General features: G+C 58.6%; 2 protein-coding genes across 2 annotated transcripts; both read left to right on the top strand.

The window, feature by feature from the left end:
• Nucleotides 1–2,328: 2,328 nt before the first annotated feature.
• LOC134147435 (coiled-coil domain-containing protein 81-like) lies at nucleotides 2,329–6,889 on the top strand. Its single transcript, XM_062588576.1, has 11 exons — nucleotides 2,329–2,404; nucleotides 2,934–2,995; nucleotides 3,534–3,687; nucleotides 4,098–4,354; nucleotides 4,653–4,738; nucleotides 5,035–5,129; nucleotides 5,423–5,528; nucleotides 5,808–5,916; nucleotides 6,078–6,215; nucleotides 6,331–6,575; nucleotides 6,781–6,889. The coding sequence occupies exons 1-11, from the start codon at nucleotides 2,329–2,331 to the stop codon at nucleotides 6,887–6,889; spliced, it is 1,437 nt and encodes a 478-aa protein (XP_062444560.1).
• Nucleotides 6,890–13,731: 6,842 nt separating this feature from the next.
• Nucleotides 13,732–18,304, top strand: LOC134147434 (coiled-coil domain-containing protein 81-like). The gene is made up of 11 exons (XM_062588575.1): nucleotides 13,732–13,807; nucleotides 14,337–14,398; nucleotides 14,936–15,089; nucleotides 15,500–15,756; nucleotides 16,055–16,140; nucleotides 16,437–16,531; nucleotides 16,838–16,943; nucleotides 17,223–17,331; nucleotides 17,493–17,630; nucleotides 17,746–17,990; nucleotides 18,196–18,304. Exons 1-11 carry the CDS (start codon nucleotides 13,732–13,734, stop codon nucleotides 18,302–18,304), a joined length of 1,437 nt encoding a protein of 478 aa, XP_062444559.1.
• The last annotated feature ends 2,391 nt before the right edge of the window (nucleotides 18,305–20,695 follow it).

Genomic DNA, 20,695 nt, shown 5'->3' with positions numbered 1-20,695 from the left:
TTGGGGACACCGCTGGGGTCCGTGCTTCGGGGGTGAGCCCCAAGATAGGGATCCCCTCAAGGCTTCCCTGTCCTGTGGCATCCTGGGGGGGGGGAGGGGAGGGGGCGGGATGAGAGGAGAAGGAGCAGCATCCTCCAATGCGCTGCGGAGCTCCGGGGTGCAGCTACCGCCTAGAGCCCTGATGAGCCTCAGCGCCCGGTCCCTTCTCTGCCGCTCTCCTTTCTCAGTGTAGCTCAGCCGTGGAGAGCCTGGGGCTGCGGGGTGGCTGGAGGGGCCTGGCAGCTGCAAGCAAGAGCCTTCCCCAACACGGGGCCTGCCCCAAAGCAGACCCAGGGCCTGGGACTGCTCGGTCCAGCCCCAGCCACCCCAACCATGGGCTGGACAGCCAGGCCACTGAGCTTGCAGGGCCGCTTCCTGCCGCGGCCGAGAGGGACGTCAGCGCTGGGGCCAGCTCCACCAGCACCAGCCTGGACTTGCGTACAGCCAGTGGTGGTGGGAGCTGTCCCGCTGGCGCTGATCCCGTTCCAGTGACTAAGCTGAAGCTGGGGCAAGGCTTGAGGAAGAAGCTGTGCGTGCACACAGCGGAGAAGACTGGAGATCAGGCTGGCAATAGTCCCTGCCATGGTGTGGTGATCTGACGAGAAACTATGTTTCCGCGCACAGCTGTCCTCCTTCAGGCTGGAAAGGGCACACTGAAGCTGCACAACACTATTGACCCCTTTGTGTTGCTGGAGGCAAGCAGGAGCAGCCAGTGGAGCACCTCCACCGGATACCCCTACGACGCCTGCACATCCACGAGCCAGTTGATGCCCCAGGCATCACCTCCAGCCAGAAAGCCCTGGTGCCCAGCAAGGCAGGGAGTAGGCCAGGCTGAGGAGCAATGGCTCCTCCCAGACAACCTCTGCTGAGGCACCAGGCTGGAGCTGGAGCAAGGTCGAGTGGAAGCTGGAGTCTGGCTTGCAGAAATCAGCATGGACACAGAGCCACAGGCGTCGGCTGGAGGAAAACCTGTGCCGGGAGCCAGTGGTGGAGAAGGCGTCCCATGTGCCCGCACAGCCAGCCCTGTGGGACAGCATGTGCCCAGCTTGGCCCGTGTCTGCTGACAAGTTCCCCCAGGCCAGCACCGAGAGCGAGCAGCAGAGGCTCGGGGACTGGGCCAGCAAAAAGGAGGCCACCAGGCACTCGGATAGCAGCTGGGTGCCAAGGGGGACAAAAAGGGCTGGTCACAGGAGAACAGCCCGATGGTCAACGCTCGTCTGCTTGGGCCCTGCGCTTCGCCCTCACGTACTGTGTAGTCTGCTTAGTAAGTCCTCTCTCTACCCATCTGCCGTAGGGGTGTGCTCCTCTTCTGACGTTGAGTGTACAAACTGCGGGGGCTCTTCACGTCAGACGAGGTGGTGGGAAGACAGGCAGCCCTGGGAAAGGAGGTTTCTCGGGGGTGTTGTCCTGCAGAGCCAGCATCAGCCTGTGCGTGTGTGCATGCAGAGGGGACCGGGGGAAGGGAAGAGGCAGGCAGCGTACCAGCCAGAGCGTGGCAGAGGCCACCTCCCTGCCCTTGCAGCCTCCCTTCCTCACGAGCAAGTCCGCCCCTGAAGCTGACGGGGACTTAGAAAGTGTGGCAGGACCAGTGGGCAAGGAAGGTTGCTCTGAACACCAGCAAGGGGAAGGGGAAGGAGAAGGAGGAGTTCATGTGGGAAGGGTCTCCCCATGTGCACGGGGACCCCCTCTCCTGCCATGCCCTTCGGTTCCACTGGCAGCAACCCCTGGCCAACGAGGGTCTTTCCTTCACAGCCCTCATCAGCCAGGACATGGCTTAGCACTCTGGCCTCGAACGAGAGAGCTGTCCCGGCCACCCACAGGGTACTTGGTGGGCACTCAGAAGAGCATTTCAGTGGGGGACCTCTGAGTCATGGGTGGCTAAAAGTAAAATGATAGCTCAGCATTCCCAGGGAGGCAAGGAGTCTTGCGTGGTGCCCCTCGTGCCCACCCAGGCCACAAAGGTCTCGGCAGTCCCAGCAAGCCGGGTGCTGAGGTGTCCCACATCAGGGCCCAAGGTGGCAACACCCGCCGGGTGGTGGCTTCCCGCAGCCCTCTGTGACACGGTGGGGGGGTCACAGCACAGCACCTGCATCACAGTGACAGCTCCCACCCCCCGCCGGGTCCCAGTCACACTCGGCGGCGAGACCTGGGTGACGCCAGGGTCTGCTGTCGCCAGCGCTCTGCTCCGCAGGAGCTGCCGCAGCAGCAGCGCAGGAGTTGCCTGAGAGGAGGCCAGAAGAGCGTCTTTGGCCCCCAGCTGCAGTGTTAGATTGAGCGAGAGGGGCCAAGATGATAAATTACCTGGTGCTTAACCCCCCTTTGGGGCTGGAGAAGTTTCCAACGCTGAAGCAGCTCAGCACCAACGGTAAGGCCTTCAGGGCCCCTCCCAGGACTGCTGCTGCAGTCCAGGTGTGGAGAGCCTCAGGCTGCGAGGGGTCTGGAGGGGCCGGGCAGCTGCGAGCAGAGCCTCTCGTGATGGTGTCTTCTGGATCAGGGCCCCCTCCGGCAGCCCCAACTCCTGGCTCCTGTGTGCGACTCTGCCCTGCCGCCCCGGCTCGCTTCCCACTGCCTCGGGGCTCTCCAGAGGGGCAGAGCAGGCCCACAGCTCGGAGACCCCTTGGCACTGCGCGTGTCCGACGGCACGGTGCCCTCCTCCAAAACGCTCCCGACATCTCCCTTTCCTCCCCAGACCTCCCCTGGCCTCAGCGTGGGTGTTTTGTAGGCTGCCTCACGTGGTCCCAAGCTGAGCTGGGCACCCAGCAGTGCGCGCGCTTGCCCTGGGCAGCGGGTGGGGGGCTCGAGCACACTTGCCGGTAGCCTCCTTGCTTAGGAGGGTGCTGCTTGGGTGGGCTTGGCTGACTCGCAGCATGACGCACCTTTTGCTTGCTTTGCAGACATCGTTAGGATCTGGGCTAGCGCATGCTACTACCTGAGAATACAGCTGTTGCTGAACAGGGTGAGCCTTGCGTCCTGCTCATCCGCGTGTCCCCGGAGGGCATCAGAAGCCCTGACACCTGCCTCTGTAGAGCACCATTAGCCTTCCCCTCCTCAGAGGGCACAACAGCCACGAGGATTAACAGAGCCTGCCCCCCTCCCACCCCAACCCAAGAAGCACCATGTGCTGAGGAGCTGCCCGCAGCGCAGCCTCTCTGAGAAGAGAAGGAAGAAGGAGCTCCATCGCCCCGATGCAGGGGGAAGGCCCCAGCAGAAACCCTGGGGCGTTCTGGGCACCCCCTGGGACATAACCCAGCCACGCAGTATGTCTCTGCCTTCCCGGCCCCAGTGCTGGCTCCGAGTGTGAGGAGGAGGGAGAGGAAAGCACGCAGCGGCTGTGGGTCTCGCCCAGAGCTTTCAAAGTGCCCCATCTTGCCCCTTTGGACCTCAGCAGCAGGCAGGGCCCCAAGCACCATCGCTGCGGTCACACAAGTCAGCCCGCAGCCTTCCCGCCCCAGAAGGTGCTCACTTTGCTTCCTGTGTTCTGCTTCTGTTTCCAGGCAGTTAACATTGGAATTGGGACATTTGCAGTTGTCAAAGAGCATGTCCGTGTGGGAGAGGGCGAGGTTTTGCCTCTGCAAAGGCCTGTGTTCCAGATGTGCAGGTTTTTCAAGAGGTTTTACCGGCTCAGATATGCTCAGAAGGAAATTCCTGGTAAGAAGGCAGATGAAGGCCCTTGCCCTTCCCCCCCAACCCCAACCCCTCCCGCCCCGGGGCTGACCCTCTGTGGTGCTTCCTGGTGGCATGTCTCTGACATGGCAGAGCCACCCCTCTTCAAAGCTTGAGTGCACTCAGCATGGTGCATGTAGGGCAGCCCAGCACCCTGCCCCTGCAACAGGAACCCTGCCCCCTGCCCCACTGACTCCCCCACACAGCTTGGTGCTCATGTCGTGGCAGCAAGGGACCCCCGTGAGCTCCCTTCTGCAGGTGTCACCCAGGGTTAAACAGGACCTCTCTCTGGCACTGTATTGCCCAAGGCAGGGCCGGGCACTGCAGACGCTCAGCCTCGCAATCAGCTGAGGTACTGTGGGAGTGAGAGAGGTTGCTTTGTGCTTGCGTCCTAGATGACATCCCAGTTGTGCAGCTGAGCTTCGAGCAGATAGCCAAGGAAACCGGCTTCCTGCAAGAAGCAGTGCAGCGGTGCATAGAGGAGACTCTGCTTTTCTTTGCTGGAGCCGTGGCAGAAGGCAAGGAGGTGGAAATGGTCTTCAAGGACATGGGCGTTCTTGCCGTGCGAAGACAAGTGGTCACTATGAACTTTTTTGATCACTGTCTTATGGAGGTGGATGCCACAGGCAACATGTTCCCAGCTCTTCTCACGGTGAGTTGGTCATTTCTCCGGGCAGTTGCAAGGCCTGTCAAAGCTCCCTCCACATCTTTTCTCCTCGCATGGCCTGATTCTGCCTCACCCCTTGGGCTGACCACACGCTCCACAAGCGACACCAGCTCTCGGTATCGCATCAACTCCTTTGAAAGGGGGCCGAGCGGTCCTCCAGAGAAGGTGGTGCAAGGCTTTTTGAGCGGCAGCTCCTTCGCTGAGCAGCAGGAAGGTTGGCTGCCCTTGGGAGCAACAGGCATGTGGCCTTGAGGTCACCTCCTGTGTCTCTGTCCCGTTGCAGGAGTCCAAGATGATTGATGTTGTCACCTTTGTTACCCGAAATGATTTTTCTCGCTTCAGTCGTGATGGTGTCATCGTGCTGCCAAGGTGAGGAAGCTCGCTCCCGCAGCCCCGGGACACAGGGGAGGCTCTGCAGGGGCGGCGAGGAGCCAAGGAGGAAACAGCTCTCTCTCAGGGAAGCATGGGAAGCACTGGCAGAGCCTCAGGCAGACTGGGGGGCCTCTGCCGACCCTGCCCTCCGTCCCTGTGCCCATCACTTCCCACACAGGTTACCTACTCCAAGGATGCAGCAGGAGCTCTAAAACATCTCTGGGACTAGACTCTCCAGGTGAGCAGCCCAGGGACCATGGAGCCCTTTATTCCAACAGGCGTCTTGTTTGCAGGTTTGCACTTGAGATCACCGGCAAGACGTCTGCCCATGCACGTTCTGTCAAGCCCAGGGAAGAACTGGTGCCTGGTGAGCACCATGCCAGAAAAGGTAATGTCACAGACCCTCTCGTGGCAGGGGCTGTGCCTTCTCCTTTCGTCCTTGCGAGGGGTGGAGAACCAAGCCAAGTCTGCCAGCAGGTGTTAGTGATGGAGGGCTTTCCGTAGCTCATGGGAGCCACCTGCTGGCAGATGAGGAGGAAAACCATCTGGGGATGGCTCGAAAAAGGCTCGGGAGCCCCCCACTGCACGACCAAGCAGCTCTGCCGCTCACGCTTGCTTGCACATGCACATGCACATGCACAAAGCCCCTGTTCTGAAGAGTTCTCTTGATTCCGGTTGCAGTGAGCCTGCTGGATCCGGTCCTCCTGGCTCGACGAAGGATTTCTCTGGCCAAACTGAAGTTAAAGGATAGCGAGGAATTTCCTGGCAAGGAAGGGGGCCATGCCAGGTGAAACTCCTGCAGATAGGTTTTGGGGCAGAGGAGGGGTGGAGGTGGATGGGCAAGTGGACACCGTGCTCTTGTCCTTGTGTGAGAAAGATCTTTCGCCTGGCCATGGTGCCCGTTGTGATGCTGAACGGTTCTGGAATGTCACAAGGACATCATGTCACAGGCTTCTCCTGCAGAACCATCTTGAGCTGCAGGAGCGGGGCTGCAGCCCATGAGCCCTGCTCACAAGAACCAGCTCGTACTCTGCTCCATGACACTCACCCTGTCCTGTCTGTTTAGATCGCTGCCAGCAATTAGGGAGAGCTTCTCCAAGACGAGCAAGCAGCCAAAGTTTGAAACTCGACTGAACTTTGAACTGCCCGACTGTGTTCATCAGCCATCAGGAAAGGTACACCACAGGGATTTGCCACCCCTGTGTGCTCTTTCTGCCTCCAGGCAGGGGGCAGAAGCAGAAGGAACCCCATCACCACCACCACCGCCACCACTTTCCCTGCCCTCCTCTCCCTGCCTAAGCCCCAGGAGCCTAACGATGTTTTCTGTGGCCTCCAGGGAGTGTGCTACCTCTGCACCGATCCCGCAGAAAGACGCCTGCGGCTGCTGATGGCATCAAAGCGCAAAGAGATAGAAGATGAAATACTGGGGCAGTTCTACGAAAACAGACCGAGGGCAAGGGCAGAGCGAGACCAGGTATGGCAAGTGCTTTTCCCCTCAGCACTTTTTCCCCTTTTCCCTAGAAGGGGAGCAGCAATGGTCTGCCAGGCGCGGCAGCAGTGCTGTAGGGACGTGTCTTCTGCCTTAGCAGACCACCTGTCGCCACCTGCGTGAGGATCCCGGGCTTCCTTCCCACGTGCTGAGAAAGCAGTATGACGAGAAGCTCAAGGAGCAAATGAAAGAAAGGGCCCTGAAGAATGCCAGCCAGAGAGCATCAGAAGGGAGGCAAGAGCCACCGCTGACGTTCCTGGAGGGTTACAGAGCACAGCAGGGCGAGTGGGCAAGGAAGGCTGCCCTGAACACCAACAAGGGGAAGGAGAAGGTGGAGTTCATCTGGTAAGGACCTCCCCATGTGCGTGGGGACCCCCCTCTCCTGCCATGCCCTTCCACTGGCAGTAGGCCCTGGGCAAAGACAGTCTTTCCCTGCGCTGAGAAGAGCTCAGCAGCATACGTGGGCAAGTGGCACTTGAGAGAGACCTGCAGCATTTCCCTCCCACCTCCCTCACCGTAGAGCTGAAGCCCTTTCTTCTGCATCCTTTAGCAAGGGGGAGAAGCAGCAGCTCTGGGATCGCCGTCAGATGCCCCAAGCACTGCCAGCCATGCGGAGAAGCTCCAACCGGACCCACAGAGTCCAACAGCCACGTCCTTAGCTTCCACGGTGGACACCAGAGCCTGAAGCAGGCACCAGGGACTGCGTGCAGACGAGCTCGAGCAGAAGCTGCCACCGCTGCTCTTGGCGTTGGCCCCTTTCCAGGGGGCACGCGGATAGCCATGGGGGACGAGGGGAGCCTTTCCAACGGGTAACATCATCTCCTGCGCATGGCAAAATAAAGACTGTTGGTCCCTGTTGCAGCTGTAGTGACCTCCCTGCGCCCTGCAACACCTTTCTCTGCAGGAAAGAGGAGCAGTACAAATGCTGGAATGGCCTCAATGGCTCCCTGGATGCATGGTGTCAATTTAGGTGTGAGGAGAGAGCACAGACATGCGGAGACTGGAAGGCTGGAACAGGCACGCCAGGGCCCACGTAGGGGCCAAGGGCGCCAGGCCTCCAAGACCCTGTTAGGAGCCACCGTCAGTCGGCATGCTGGCCGGGAGCAGTTTTCTGCTCTTATTCTCTCCCGAGGCATAGTGCCACTTAAGGAAGAAAGGGAAAGCCTAGCGGTGCCTGTGTTCTGGGTCTGTGATTGGCATGCCAGCATCAGCCCAGCTGTCCAAGAGAGCTGGGCAGTGAGCCCCTGTTACTGGTTGTGGTGGCTGAGCACATTGGCCAACGATGCTTGAAGCCGTGAAACTCCCGGCTTGCGCGGTGTGTGTTAACGTAGGAGTGCAGAGGTGCAGGTTTTGTGGGGCTGGAGTGTGCGTGCCAAGGCCAGCGTGTGGCCCAAGAGAACTTTGGCTCCACACAGGTTTTAGCGTTTGTGGTGTGACTGTTTGTTTGTCTCGTGCTCAGCTCTTGCACCTAACAAACGGCTCATGCAAAGGCCTGATGGACTCCCTGCTGAGAGCAGCACCATTAGGCTCCTGCAAGAGCAACGCAAACACCAGACACTCAGGATGAAAAAGAAGGAGGTGTGCTTTCCTTGCAGTTTTGTAAGTCACTGCTTGTCCCCACATGGTATGCCCAAAACTCTTTGGAATTAGGGGAAACCTGGCCCAGTAACCAAAACAACCAATAGAGGCAGTACAGGCCAAACCTCCCAGCATGAACGGACAAATACGGCAACTCACTCGAACAGCCTTTGAAGCACAGCCACCAAGCAGCTCGCTGCTCAGGCTCTCCGGCTTCCCAGTGCAATTTGTGGGACAACCCCCTTCGTGACAGAGGAGGAAACAGGAGCACGCTCCCCATCGGTTAGGTAACTGTTTTGCTTGTTAGCACACAATACTAACCAATTTTCAGGTAAACAGATCAACGAACTAGCAATTTAAGTAACTAGAGAATTGACACTTTAGGCTAGCCTACAGAGAAGTGATTAACACTTTGTTTTCTTGTTCATTTGCTTGGGGCCTTTTTTACTTAAGGAGCTCTGAAACTAAAGATTATTTCACGCGCTACGCTGGCCCGTAAACTGGAGAGATCACGATGAACTGTGAGATTAAGGCATTCATGCAGACATTGACGTAACTGTGCAAGAAGCATCTTCTGGTGAGCAAATGCTGTTGGACACGTCGTCACTTTGGGAAGAGAGACAAAGCGCAGTGGTGCGGGTGTTGGGGGGCTGGAATAGGCATGCTGGGGTCAGCATTTGGCCCACGAGAATGCTGGCTCCAGGCAATTGCTACTAGCTGTGTCAGGTGAGCAGTCTGGCGAGAAGCCCCTTTTAGATGCAAATCTGGTGTTGGCCATGGTGCCACTTTATGTAGGGAGTAGAAGTGCAGGGGTGCAGGCGTTGAGGGCCGGGAATAGGCATGCCAGGGCCAGCGTATGGGCCCAAAGGCCTGGGCTGTGTGCAACAGTGGTTCCGACTGGTGTGCACCGTGGCAAGAAGCACCTTTTGGATCAGAAGTTGCAGCTAGGCATGTTCTCATTTTGGGTAGAGAGAGGAAGCGCAGGCGTGCAGGTGTTGTGGGGCTGCAGTAAGCATGCCAAGGGCCACCACAGGGCACAAGAGATCTCCTGCTCTGAGCAGCTGGCAGTGGTTAGGGTAGGTAAGCCTTTTGGCAAAAGGCACCTTTTGGGTCCATTGTGCTGTTGCCCATTTTGGTTAGCGAGAGGAAACGCAGCACTAGAGGTGCTGTGGGCCTGGAATGGGCAGGCCAGGGCCCACGTAAGGGCCAAAGAGAGCTGGACTGTGAGAAACTATTAGCGGGGGAGTGGATTATCCCCTCGGTGAGGATCAACTTGTGGTTGCACATGTGGTGTTGCCCATGATGTCATGATGGGAAGAGAGTGGAGGTGGAAAGATGAAGGCGTTGTGGGGCTGGAACAGGCATGCCAGGGCCAGCCTAGGGCCCAGGAAGTCTTTGGACCTGAGCAACTGGCAGCGGTTTTGGTAGAGGAGCAGTTCAGTGAGTAACACCGTTTGGATCTGAATCTTTAGGGGGTATGGTGTCAGTTTGGATAGAGCGAGGAGGAGCAGAGCTGCAGGTGTTGTGAGGCTGGAACAGGTATTCCAGGGGCAGCGTATAGACCCAAGAGAGACCATCAGTTCCTAGCAACTGTTAGTGGTTACAATAGGCGAGCAATTTGCTGATAAGCCACATTTGGGTGCCGATTTCCTGTTGGACGGGAAGTCGTCTTGGGTAGAGAGGAAGCACAGAGTGCAGTTGTGCTGGAGCGGGGAGGAGCACAGAGGTGCAGGTGTTGGGGGGCTGGAAGAGGCACACCAGGGCCAGTGTTTGGCCCAAGAAAACTTGAGCTCTGGGCAATTACTAGTGGTTTTCTTACGGGAGCAGTCTGGCGAGAAGCACCTTTTGGGTGCAAATCTACAAGCAGGCATAGTGTCTTTTGAGGGAGAGAGAGGAAGTGCAGCAGGGCAGGTGTTGTGGGGCTGGAAGAGGTATGCCAGGGCCATCGTAGGTGCCAAGAGAACCGGGCTGCAAGCAGTTCTTCGTGGAGTGTCAGCTGAGTACCTTGGCAAGAAGCAGCTCTGGGATGAGAATCTGCAGGTAGGCATGGCGTGTTTCGGGGTGGAGAGAGGAAGCCCACAGGTGCAGGCATCGTGGGGCTACAACTGGCATGCCAGGACCAGTGTATGGCCCAAGACAAGTTCGTCTCTGAGATGTGTTAGTGGTTATGGTGAGTGCCTTGGCAGGAAGCAACTTGTGGGCGCACACATGCTGTATGCCACGGTGCCGTTAGGGTTAGCGAGAGGAAGCGCAGCGGTGCAGCTGTTTTGTGCCTGGAATAGGCATGTGCTGGCCAGTGTGTGGCCCAAGAGAAATTTGGCTTTGAGCTATTTTTAGTGGTTTTGGTAGGTGAGTAACTTGGTGAGAAGCACCTTTGGAGTGTGCATGTGCAGTCGGACACCATGTCCTTTTGGGTGCACAGAGGAACCACAGAGGGCAGGCGTTGTGGGGCTGGAAGAGGTGTGCCATGGCTAGCCTATGGGCCAAAGACAACTTCAGCTCTGACACGTATTAGTGATTTTGGTAAGTGAGCAGGTTGTCAAGAAGCACTACCAATTGGGTGCCAATGTGCTGTTGGTCATGGCCTCCCTTTGGGTAGACAGAGGAAGCTCCGAGGTGCAGATGTGGGGCCAGAATAGGCATGCCATGGCCAGGATATGGGCTCTGGAGAACTGCCCTGTGAGCCACTGTTAGTGGAGTGGCTGGAGAGTACCCTGGCGAGAAGCACCTTTGCATGCAAATCCCTGCGTAGAAACGGTGTCCTTTTGGGTGGGACTAGGAGGTGCAGAGGTGCACGTTCTGTGGGGCTGGAATACGCATGCCATGGCCAGCACGTGGGGCCCAAGAGAACTTTGGCTCCGAGCAACCATTAGCGGTTGCGGCAGGTGAGAAGCTTGGTGAGAAGAACTTCTGGGTGTGCGTGTGCTGCTGGCCATGGTGTCATTTGGGGCAGGTTTTGGTCGGTAACTTGGTCAGAAGCACATTCGTGGGTGTGCACGCGCAGTTGGAAACCAACTTAATACAATACAGTACAAGCTTCAAGGTGCACTTAGCAACGTGATGTATTTTAAGGCTTATTCCCCGCGCAGGGCTTGAAGAGGCCACCGTCCCTGCAGTGCTCCGCACCTTCCCGCAGGGCCTGGCCGCAAGCAGAGCCGCGGGCCAGCACCGGATCCAGCGGGCCTGGGGCGGGAGGGATGAGGGGCACGGGCGCGCCGTAAAAGGGACCGTTTTTGCTTGTGGCCGTTGATTGGTTAAGAAGCTTCTGGAAGAAGGCAGAAAGTGCATAAAAGGCCTCGTTGGGGACGCTACCAGCAGAGCGCGGTGGCAGGGTGTGGTGCTGCTGGGCACGGGCTTTTCCAGCGCAGGCCGCGGGAGGAGCTGTGGCGGCTCCGTCTCGGCTCCTTGCCCTGCTGGGCTCACTCCCCGCTCACCTTCTGGGGAAACCCCGAGGAGCTTCACCCGTCCGTCCGCTGCAGCGGCTGGCTGGGGGCAGAGGCAGCCGTGAGCCTTCCTCTTCTTTTCTCCTCTCCTTCCCTCAGGGCAGAGCCCAGCGCAGACCTCCCCACTGCCAGCCACCGTAGTCCAGTGTCCCTCTTGGGGACACCGCTGGGGTCCGTGCTTCGGGGGTGAGCCCCAAGGTAGGAATCCCCTCAAGGCTTCCCTGTCCTGTGGCATCCTGGGGGGGGAGGGGAGGGGGCGGGATGAGAGGAGGAGGAGCAGCATCCTCCAATGCGCTGCGGAGCTCCGGGGTGCAGCTACCGCCTAGAGCCCTGATGAGCCTCAGCGCCCGGTCCCTTCTCTGCCGCTCTCCTTTCTCAGTGTAGCTCAGCCGTGGAGAGCCTGGGGCTGCGGGGTGGCTGGAGGGGCCTGGCAGCTGCAAGCAAGAGCCTTCCCCAACACGGGGCCTGCCCCAAAGCAGACCCAGGGCCTGGGACTGCTCGGTCCAGCCCCAGCCACCCCAACCATGGGCTGGACAGCCAGGCCACTGAGCTTGCAGGGCCGCTTCCTGCCGCGGCCGAGAGGGACGTCAGCGCTGGGGCCGGCTCCACCAGCACCAGCCTGGACTTGCGTACAGCCAGTGGTGGTGGGAGCTGTCCCGCTGGCGCTGATCCCGTTCCAGTGACTAAGCTGAAGCTGGGGCAAGGCTTGAGGAAGAAGCTGTGCGTGCACACAGCGGAGAAGACTGGAGATCAGGCTGGCAATAGTCCCTGCCATGGTGTGGTGATCTGACGAGAAACTATGTTTCCGCGCACAGCTGTCCTCCTTCAGGCTGGAAAGGGCACACTGAAGCTGCACAACACTATTGACCCCTTTGTGTTGCTGGAGGCAAGCAGGAGCAGCCAGTGGAGCACCTCCACCGGATACCCCTACGACGCCTGCACATCCACGAGCCAGTTGATGCCCCAGGCATCACCTCCAGCCAGAAAGCCCTGGTGCCCAGCAAGGCAGGGAGTAGGCCAGGCTGAGGAGCAATGGCTCCTCCCAGACAACCTCTGCTGAGGCACCAGGCTGGAGCTGGAGCAAGGTCGAGTGGAAGCTGGAGTCTGGCTTGCAGAAATCAGCATGGACACAGAGCCACAGGCGTCGGCTGGAGGAAAACCTGTGCCGGGAGCCAGTGGTGGAGAAGGCGTCCCATGTGCCCGCACAGCCAGCCCTGTGGGACAGCACGTGCCCAGCTTGGCCCGTGTCTGCTGACAAGTTCCCCCAGGCCAGCACCGAGAGCGAGCAGCAGAGGCTCGGGGACTGGGCCAGCAAAAAGGAGGCCACCAGGCACTCGGATAGCAGCTGGGTGCCAAGGGGGACAAAAAGGGCTGGTCACAGGAGAACAGCCCGATGGTCAACGCTCGTCTGCTTGGGCCCTGCGCTTCGCCCTCACGTACTGTGTAGTCTGCTTAGTAAGTCCTCTCTCTACCCATCTGCCGTAGGGGTGTGCTCCTCTTCTGACGTTGAGTGTACAAACTGCGGGGGCTCTTCACGTCAGACGAGGTGGTGGGAAGACAGGCAGCCCTGGGAAAGGAGGTTTCTCGGGGGTGTTGTCCTGCAGAGCCAGCATCAGCCTGTGCCTGTGTGCATGCATAGGGGGCCGGGGGAAGGGAAGAGGCAGGCAGCGTACCAGCCAGAGCGTGGCAGAGGCCACCTCCCTGCCCTTGCAGCCTCCCTTCCTCACGAGCAAGTCCGCCCCTGAAGCTGACGGGGACTTAGAAAGTGTGGCAGGACCAGTGGGCAAGGAAGGTTGCTCTGAACACCAGCAAGGGGAAGGGGAAGGAGAGGGAGGAGTTCATGTGGGAAGGGTCTCCCCATGTGCACGGGGACCCCCTCTCCTGCCATGCCCTTCGGTTCCACTGGCAGCAACCCCTGGCCAACGAGGGTCTTTCCTTCACAGCCCTCATGAGCTAGGACATGGCTTAGCACTCTGGCCTCGAACGAGAGAGCTGTCCCGGCCACCCACAGGGTACTTGGTGGGCACTCAGAAGAGCATTTCAGTGGGGGACCTCTGAGTCATGGGTGGCTAAAAGTAAAATGATAGCTCAGCATTCCCAGGGAGGCAAGGAGTCTTGCGTGGTGCCCCTCGTGCCCACCCAGGCCACAAAGGTCTCGGCAGTCCCAGCAAGCCGGGTGCTGAGGTGTCCCACATCAGGGCCCAAGGTGGCAACACCCGCCGGGTGGTGGCTTCCCGCAGCCCTCTGTGACACGGTGGGGGGGTCACAGCACAGCACCTGCATCACAGTGACAGCTCCCACCCCCCGCCGGGTCCCAGTCACACTCGGCGGCGAGACCTGGGTGACGCCAGGGTCTGCTGTCGCCAGCGCTCTGCTCCGCAGGAGCTGCCGCAGCAGCAGCGCAGGAGTTGCCTGAGAGGAGGCCAGAAGAGCGTCTTTGGCCCCCAGCTGCAGTGTTAGATTGAGCGAGAGGGGCCAAGATGATAAATTACCTGGTGCTTAACCCCCCTTTGGGGCTGGAGAAGTTTCCAACGCTGAAGCAGCTCAGCACCAACGGTAAGGCCTTCAGGGCCCCTCCCAGGACTGCTGCTGCAGTCCGGGTGTGGAGAGCCTGGGGCTGCGAGGGGTCTGGAGGGGCCGGGCAGCTGTGAGCAGAGCCTCTCGTGATGGTGTCTTCTGGATCAGGGCCCCCTCCGGCAGCCCCAACTCCTGGCTCCTGTGTGCGACTCTGCCCTGCCGCCCCGGCTCGCTTCCCACTGCCTCGGGGCTCTCCAGAGGGGCAGAGCAGGCCCGCAGCTCGGAGACCCCTTGGCACTGCGCGTGTCCGACGGCACGGTGCCCTCCTCCAAAACGCTCCCGACGTCTCCCTTTCCTCCCCAGACCTCCCCTGGCCTCAGCGCGGGCGTCTTGTAGGCTGCCTCACGTGGTCCCAAGCTGAGCTGGGCACCCAGCAGTGCGCGCGCTTGCCCTGGGCAGCGGGTGGGGGGCTCGAGCACACTTGCCGGTAGCCTCCTTGCTTAGGAGGGTGCTGCTTGGGTGGGCTTGGCTGACTCGCAGCATGACGCACCTCTTGCTTGCTTTGCAGACATCGTTAGGATCTGGGCTAGCGCATGCTACTACCTGAGAATACAGCTGTTGCTGAACAGGGTGAGCCTTGCGTCCTGCTCATCGCGTGTCCCCGGAGGGCATCAGAAGCCCTGACACCTGCCTCTGTAGAGCACCATTAGCCTTCCCCTCCTCAGAGGGCACAACAGCCACGAGGATTAACAGAGCCTGCCCCCCTCCCACCCCAACCCAAGAAGCACCACGTGCTGAGGAGCTGCCCGCAGCGCAGCCTCTCTGAGAAGAGAAGGAAGAAGGAGCTCCATCGCCCCGATGCAGGGGGAAGGCCCCAGCAGAAACCCTGGGGTGTTCTGGGCACCCCCCGGGACATAACCCAGCCACCCAGTATGTCTCTGCCTTCCCGGCCCCAGTGCTGGCTCCGAGTGTGAGGAGGAGGGAGAGGAAAGCACGCAGCGGCTGTGGGTCTCGCCCAGAGCTTTCAAAGTGCCCCATCTTGCCCCTTTGGACCTCAGCAGCAGGCAGGGCCCCAAGCACCATCGCTGCGGTCATACAAGTCAGCCCGCAGCCTTCCCGCCCCAGAAGGTGCTCACTTTGCTTCCTGTGTTCTGCTTCTGTTTCCAGGCAGTTAACATTGGAATTGGGACATTTGCAGTTGTCAACGAGCATGTCCGTGTGGGAGAGGGCGAGGTTTTGCCTCTGCAAAGGCCTGTGTTCCAGATGTGCAGGTTTTTCAAGAGGTTTTACCGGCTCAGATATGCTCAGAAGGAAATTCCTGGTAAGAAGGCAGATGAAGGCCCTTGCCCTTCCCCCCCAACCCCAACCCCTCCCGCCCCGGGGCTGACCCTCTGTGGTGCTTCCTGGTGGCATGTCTCTGACATGGCAGAGCCACCCCTCTTCAAAGCTTGAGTGCACTCAGCGTGGTGCATGTAGGGCAGCCCAGCACCCTGCCCCTGCAACAGGAACCCTGCCCCCTGCCCCACTCACTCCCCCACACAGCTTGGTGCTCATGTCGTGGCAGCAAGGGACCCCCATGAGCTCCCTTCTGCAGGTGTCACCCAGGGTTAAACAGGACCTCTCTCTGGCACTGTATTGCCCAAGGCAGGGCCGGGCACTGCAGACGCTCAGCCTCGCAATCAGCTGAGGTACTGTGGGAGTGAGAGAGGTTGCTTTGTGCTTGTGTCCTAGATGACATCCCAGTTGTGCAGCTGAGCTTCGAGCAGATAGCCAAGGAAACCGGCTTCCTGCAAGAAGCAGTGCAGCGGTGCATAGAGGAGACTCTGCTTTTCTTTGCTGGAGCCGTGGCAGAAGGCAAGGAGGTCGAAATGGTCTTCAAGGACATGGGCGTTCTTGCCGTGCGAAGACAAGTGGTCACTATGAACTTTTTTGATCACTGTCTTATGGAGGTGGATGCCACAGGCAACATGTTCCCAGCTCTTCTCACGGTGAGTTGGTCATTTCTCCGGGCAGTTGCAAGGCCTGTCAAAGCTCCCTCCACATCTTTTCTCCTCGCATGGCCTGATTCTGCCTCACCCCTTGGGCTGACCACACGCTCCACAAGCGACACCAGCTCTCGGTATCGCATCAACTCCTTTGAAAGGGGGCCGAGCGGTCCTCCAGAGAAGGTGGTGCAAGGCTTTTTGAGCGGCAGCTCCTTCGCTGAGCAGCAGGAAGGTTGTCTGCCCTTGGGAGCAACAGGCATGTGGCCTTGAGGTCACCTCCTGTGTCTCTGTCCCGTTGCAGGAGTCCAAGATGATGGATGTTGTCACCTTTGTTACCCGAAATGATTTTTCTCGCTTCAGTCGTGATGGTGTCATCGTGCTGCCAAGGTGAGGAAGCTCGCTCCCGCAGCCCCGGGACACAGGGGAGGCTCTGCAGGGGCGGCGAGGAGCCAAGGAGGAAACAGCTCTCTCTCAGGGAAGCGTGGGAAGCACTGGCAGAGCCTCAGGCAGACTGGGGGGCCTCTGCCGACCCTGCCCTCCGTCCCTGTGCCCATCACTTCCCACACAGGTTACCTACTCCAAGGATGCAGCAGGAGCTCTAAAACATCTCTGGGACTAGACTCTCCAGGCGAGCAGCCCAGGGACCATGGAGCCCTTTATTCCAACAGGCGTCTTGTTTGCAGGTTTGCACTTGAGATCACCGGCAAGACGTCTGCCCATGCACGTTCTGTCAAGCCCAGGGAAGAACTGGTGCCTGGTGAGCACCATGCCAGAAAAGGTAATGTCACAGACCCTCTCGTGGCAGGGGCTGTGCCTTCTCCTTTCGTCCTTGCGAGGGGTGGAGAACCAAGGCATCCTGGCTAGCCAAGTCTGCCAGCAGGTGTTAGTGATGGAGGGCTTTCCGTAGCTCATGGGAGCCACCTGCTGGCAGATGAGGAGGAAAACCATCTGGGGATGGCTCGAAAAAGGCTCGGGAGCCCCCCACTGCACGACCAAGCAGCTCTGCCGCTCACGCTTGCTTGCACATGCACATGCACATGCACAAAGCCCCTGTTCTGAAGAGTTCTCTTGATTCCGGTTGCAGTGAGCCTGCTGGATCCGGTCCTCCTGGCTCGACGAAGGATTTCTCTGGCCAAACTGAAGTTAAAGGATAGCGAGGAATTTCCTGGCAAGGAAGGGGGCCATGCCAGGTGAAACTCCTGCAGATAGGTTTTGGGGCAGAGGAGGGGTGGAGGTGGATGGGCAAGTGGACACCGTGCTCTTGTCCTTGTGTGAGAAAGATCTTTCGCCTGGCCATGGTGCCCGTTGTGATGCTGAACGGTTCTGGAATGTCACAAGGACATCATGTCACAGGCTTCTCCTGCAGAACCATCTTGAGCTGCAGGAGCGGGGCTGCAGCCCATGAGCCCTGCTCACAAGAACCAGCTCGTACTCTGCTCCATGACACTCACCCTGTCCTGTCTGTTTAGATCGCTGCCAGCAATTAGGGAGAGCTTCTCCAAGACGAGCAAGCAGCCAAAGTTTGAAACTCGACTGAACTTTGAACTGCCCGACTGTGTTCATCAGCCATCAGGAAAGGTACACCACAGGGATTTGCCACCCCTGTGTGCTCTTTCTGCCTCCAGGCAGGGGGCAGAAGCAGAAGGAACCCCATCACCACCACCACCGCCACCACTTTCCCTGCCCTCCTCTCCCTGCCTAAGCCCCAGGAGCCTAACGATGTTTTCTGTGGCCTCCAGGGAGTGTGCTACCTCTGCACCGATCCCGCAGAAAGACGCCTGCGGCTGCTGATGGCATCAAAGCGCAAAGAGATAGAAGATGAAATACTGGGGCAGTTCTACGAAAACAGACCGAGGGCAAGGGCAGAGCGAGACCAGGTATGGCAAGTGCTTTTCCCCTCAGCACTTTTTCCCCTTTTCCCTAGAAGGGGAGCAGCAATGGTCTGCCAGGCGCGGCAGCAGTGCTGTAGGGACGTGTCTTCTGCCTTAGCAGACCACCTGTCGCCACCTGCGTGAGGATCCCGGGCTTCCTTCCCACGTGCTGAGAAAGCAGTATGACGAGAAGCTCAAGGAGCAAATGAAAGAAAGGGCCCTGAAGAATGCCAGCCAGAGAGCATCAGAAGGGAGGCAAGAGCCACCGCTGACGTTCCTGGAGGGTTACAGAGCACAGCAGGGCGAGTGGGCAAGGAAGGCTGCCCTGAACACCAACAAGGGGAAGGAGAAGGTGGAGTTCATCTGGTAAGGACCTCCCCATGTGCGTGGGGACCCCCCTCTCCTGCCATGCCCTTCCACTGGCAGTAGGCCCTGGGCAAAGACAGTCTTTCCCTGCGCTGAGAAGAGCTCAGCAGCATACGTGGGCAAGTGGCACTTGAGAGAGACCTGCAGCATTTCCCTCCCACCTCCCTCACCGTAGAGCTGAAGCCCTTTCTTCTGCATCCTTTAGCAAGGGGGAGAAGCAGCAGCTCTGGGATCGCCGTCAGATGCCCCAAGCACTGCCAGCCGTGCGGAGAAGCTCCAACCGGACCCACAGAGTCCAACAGCCACGTCCTTAGCTTCCACGGTGGACACCAGAGCCTGAAGCAGGCACCAGGGACTGCGTGCAGACGAGCTCGAGCAGAAGCTGCCACCACTGCTCTTGGCGTTGGCCCCTTTCCAGGGGGCACGCGGATAGCCATGGGGGACGAGGGGAGCCTTTCCAACGGGTAACATCATCTCCTGCGCATGGCAAAATAAAGACTGTTGGTCCCTGTTGCAGCCAACGATGCTTGAAGCCGTGAAACTCCCGGCTTGCGCGGTGTGTGTTAACGTAGGAGTGCAGAGGTGCAGGTTTTGTGGGGCTGGAGTGTGCGTGCCAAGGCCAGCGTGTGGCCCAAGAGAACTTTGGCTCCACACAGGTTTTAGCGTTTGTGGTGTGACTGTTTGTTTGTCTCGTGCTCAGCTCTTGCACCTAACAAACGGCTCATGCAAAGGCCTGATGGACTCCCTGCTGAGAGCAGCACCATTAGGCTCCTGCAAGAGCAACGCAAACACCAGACACTCAGGATGAAAAAGAAGGAGGTGTGCTTTCCTTGCAGTTTTGTAAGTCACTGCTTGTCCCCACATGGTATGCCCAAAACTCTTTGGAATTAGGGGAAACCTGGCCCAGTAACCAAAACAACCAATAGAGGCAGTACAGGCCAAACCTCCCAGCATGAACGGACAAATACGGCAACTCACTCGAACAACCTTTGAAGCACAGCCACCAAGCAGCTCGCTGCTCAGGCTCTCCGGCTTCCCAGTGCAATTTGTGGGACAACCCCCTTCGTGACAGAGGAGGAAACAGGAGCACGCTCCCCATCGGTTAGGTAACTGTTTTGCTTGTTAGCACACAATACTAACCAATTTTCAGGTAAACAGATCAACGAACTAGCAATTTAAGTAACTAGAGAATTGACACTTTAGGCTAGCCTACAGAGAAGTGATTAACACTTTGTTTTCTTGTTCATTTGCTTGGGGCCTTTTTTACTTAAGGAGCTCTGAAACTAAAGATTATTTCACGCGCTACGCTGGCCCGTAAACTGGAGAGATCACGATGAACTGTGAGATTAAGGCATTCATGCAGACATTGACGTAACTGTGCAAGAAGCATCTTCTGGTGAGCAAATGCTGTTGGACACGTCGTCACTTTGGGAAGAGAGACAAAGCGCAGTGGTGCGGGTGTTGGGGGGCTGGAATAGGCATGCTGGGGTCAGCATTTGGCCCACGAGAATGCTGGCTCCAGGCAATTGCTACTAGCTGTGTCAGGTGAGCAGTCTGGCGAGAAGCCCCTTTTAGATGCAAATCTGGTGTTGGCCATGGTGCCACTTTATGTAGGGAGTAGAAGTGCAGGGGTGCAGGCGTTGAGGGCCGGGAATAGGCATGCCAGGGCCAGCGTATGGGCCCAAAGGCCTGGGCTGTGTGCAACAGTGGTTCCGACTGGTGTGCACCGTGGCAAGAAGCACCTTTTGGATCAGAAGTTGCAGCTAGGCATGTTCTCATTTTGGGTAGAGAGAGGAAGCGCAGGCGTGCAGGTGTTGTGGGGCTGCAGTAAGCATGCCAAGGGCCACCACAGGGCACAAGAGACCTCCTGCTCTGAGCAGCTGGCAGTGGTTAGGGTAGGTAAGCCTTTTGGCAAAAGGCACCTTTTGGGTCCATTGTGCTGTTGCCCATTTTGGTTAGCGAGAGGAAACGCAGCACTAGAGGTGCTGTGGGCCTGGAATGGGCAGGCCAGGGCCCACGTAAGGGCCAAAGAGAGCTGGACTGTGAGAAACTATTAGCGGGGGAGTGGATTATCCCCTCGGTGAGGATCAACTTGTGGTTGCACATGTGGTGTTGCCCACGATGTCATGATGGGAAGAGAGTGGAGGTGGAAAGATGAAGGCGTTGTGGGGCTGGAACAGGCATGCCAGGGCCAGCCTAGGGCCCAGGAAGTCTTTGGACCTGAGCAACTGGCAGCGGTTTTGGTAGAGGAGCAGTTCAGTGAGTAACACCGTTTGGATCTGAATCTTTAGGGGGTATGGTGTCAGTTTGGATAGAGCGAGGAGGAGCAGAGCTGCAGGTGTTGTGAGGCTGGAACAGGTATTCCAGGGGCAGCGTATAGACCCAAGAGAGACCATCAGTTCCTAGCAACTGTTAGTGGTTACAATAGGCGAGCAATTTGCTGATAAGCCACATTTGGGTGCCGATTTCCTGTTGGACGGGAAGTCGTCTTGGGTAGAGAGGAAGCACAGAGTGCAGTTGTGCTGGAGCGGGGAGGAGCACAGAGGTGCAGGTGTTGGGGGGCTGGAAGAGGCACACCAGGGCCAGTGTTTGGCCCAAGAAAACTTGAGCTCTGGGCAATTACTAGTGGTTTTCTTACGGGAGCAGTCTGGCGAGAAGCACCTTTTGGGTGCAAATCTACAAGCAGGCATAGTGTCTTTTGAGGG

Source organism: Rhea pennata, chromosome 15 (genome assembly GCF_028389875.1).
Source record: "Rhea pennata isolate bPtePen1 chromosome 15, bPtePen1.pri, whole genome shotgun sequence".
Classification (NCBI taxonomy): domain Eukaryota; kingdom Metazoa; phylum Chordata; class Aves; order Rheiformes; family Rheidae; genus Rhea; species Rhea pennata.
This window is presented reverse-complemented; position numbering and strand designations above follow the sequence as displayed.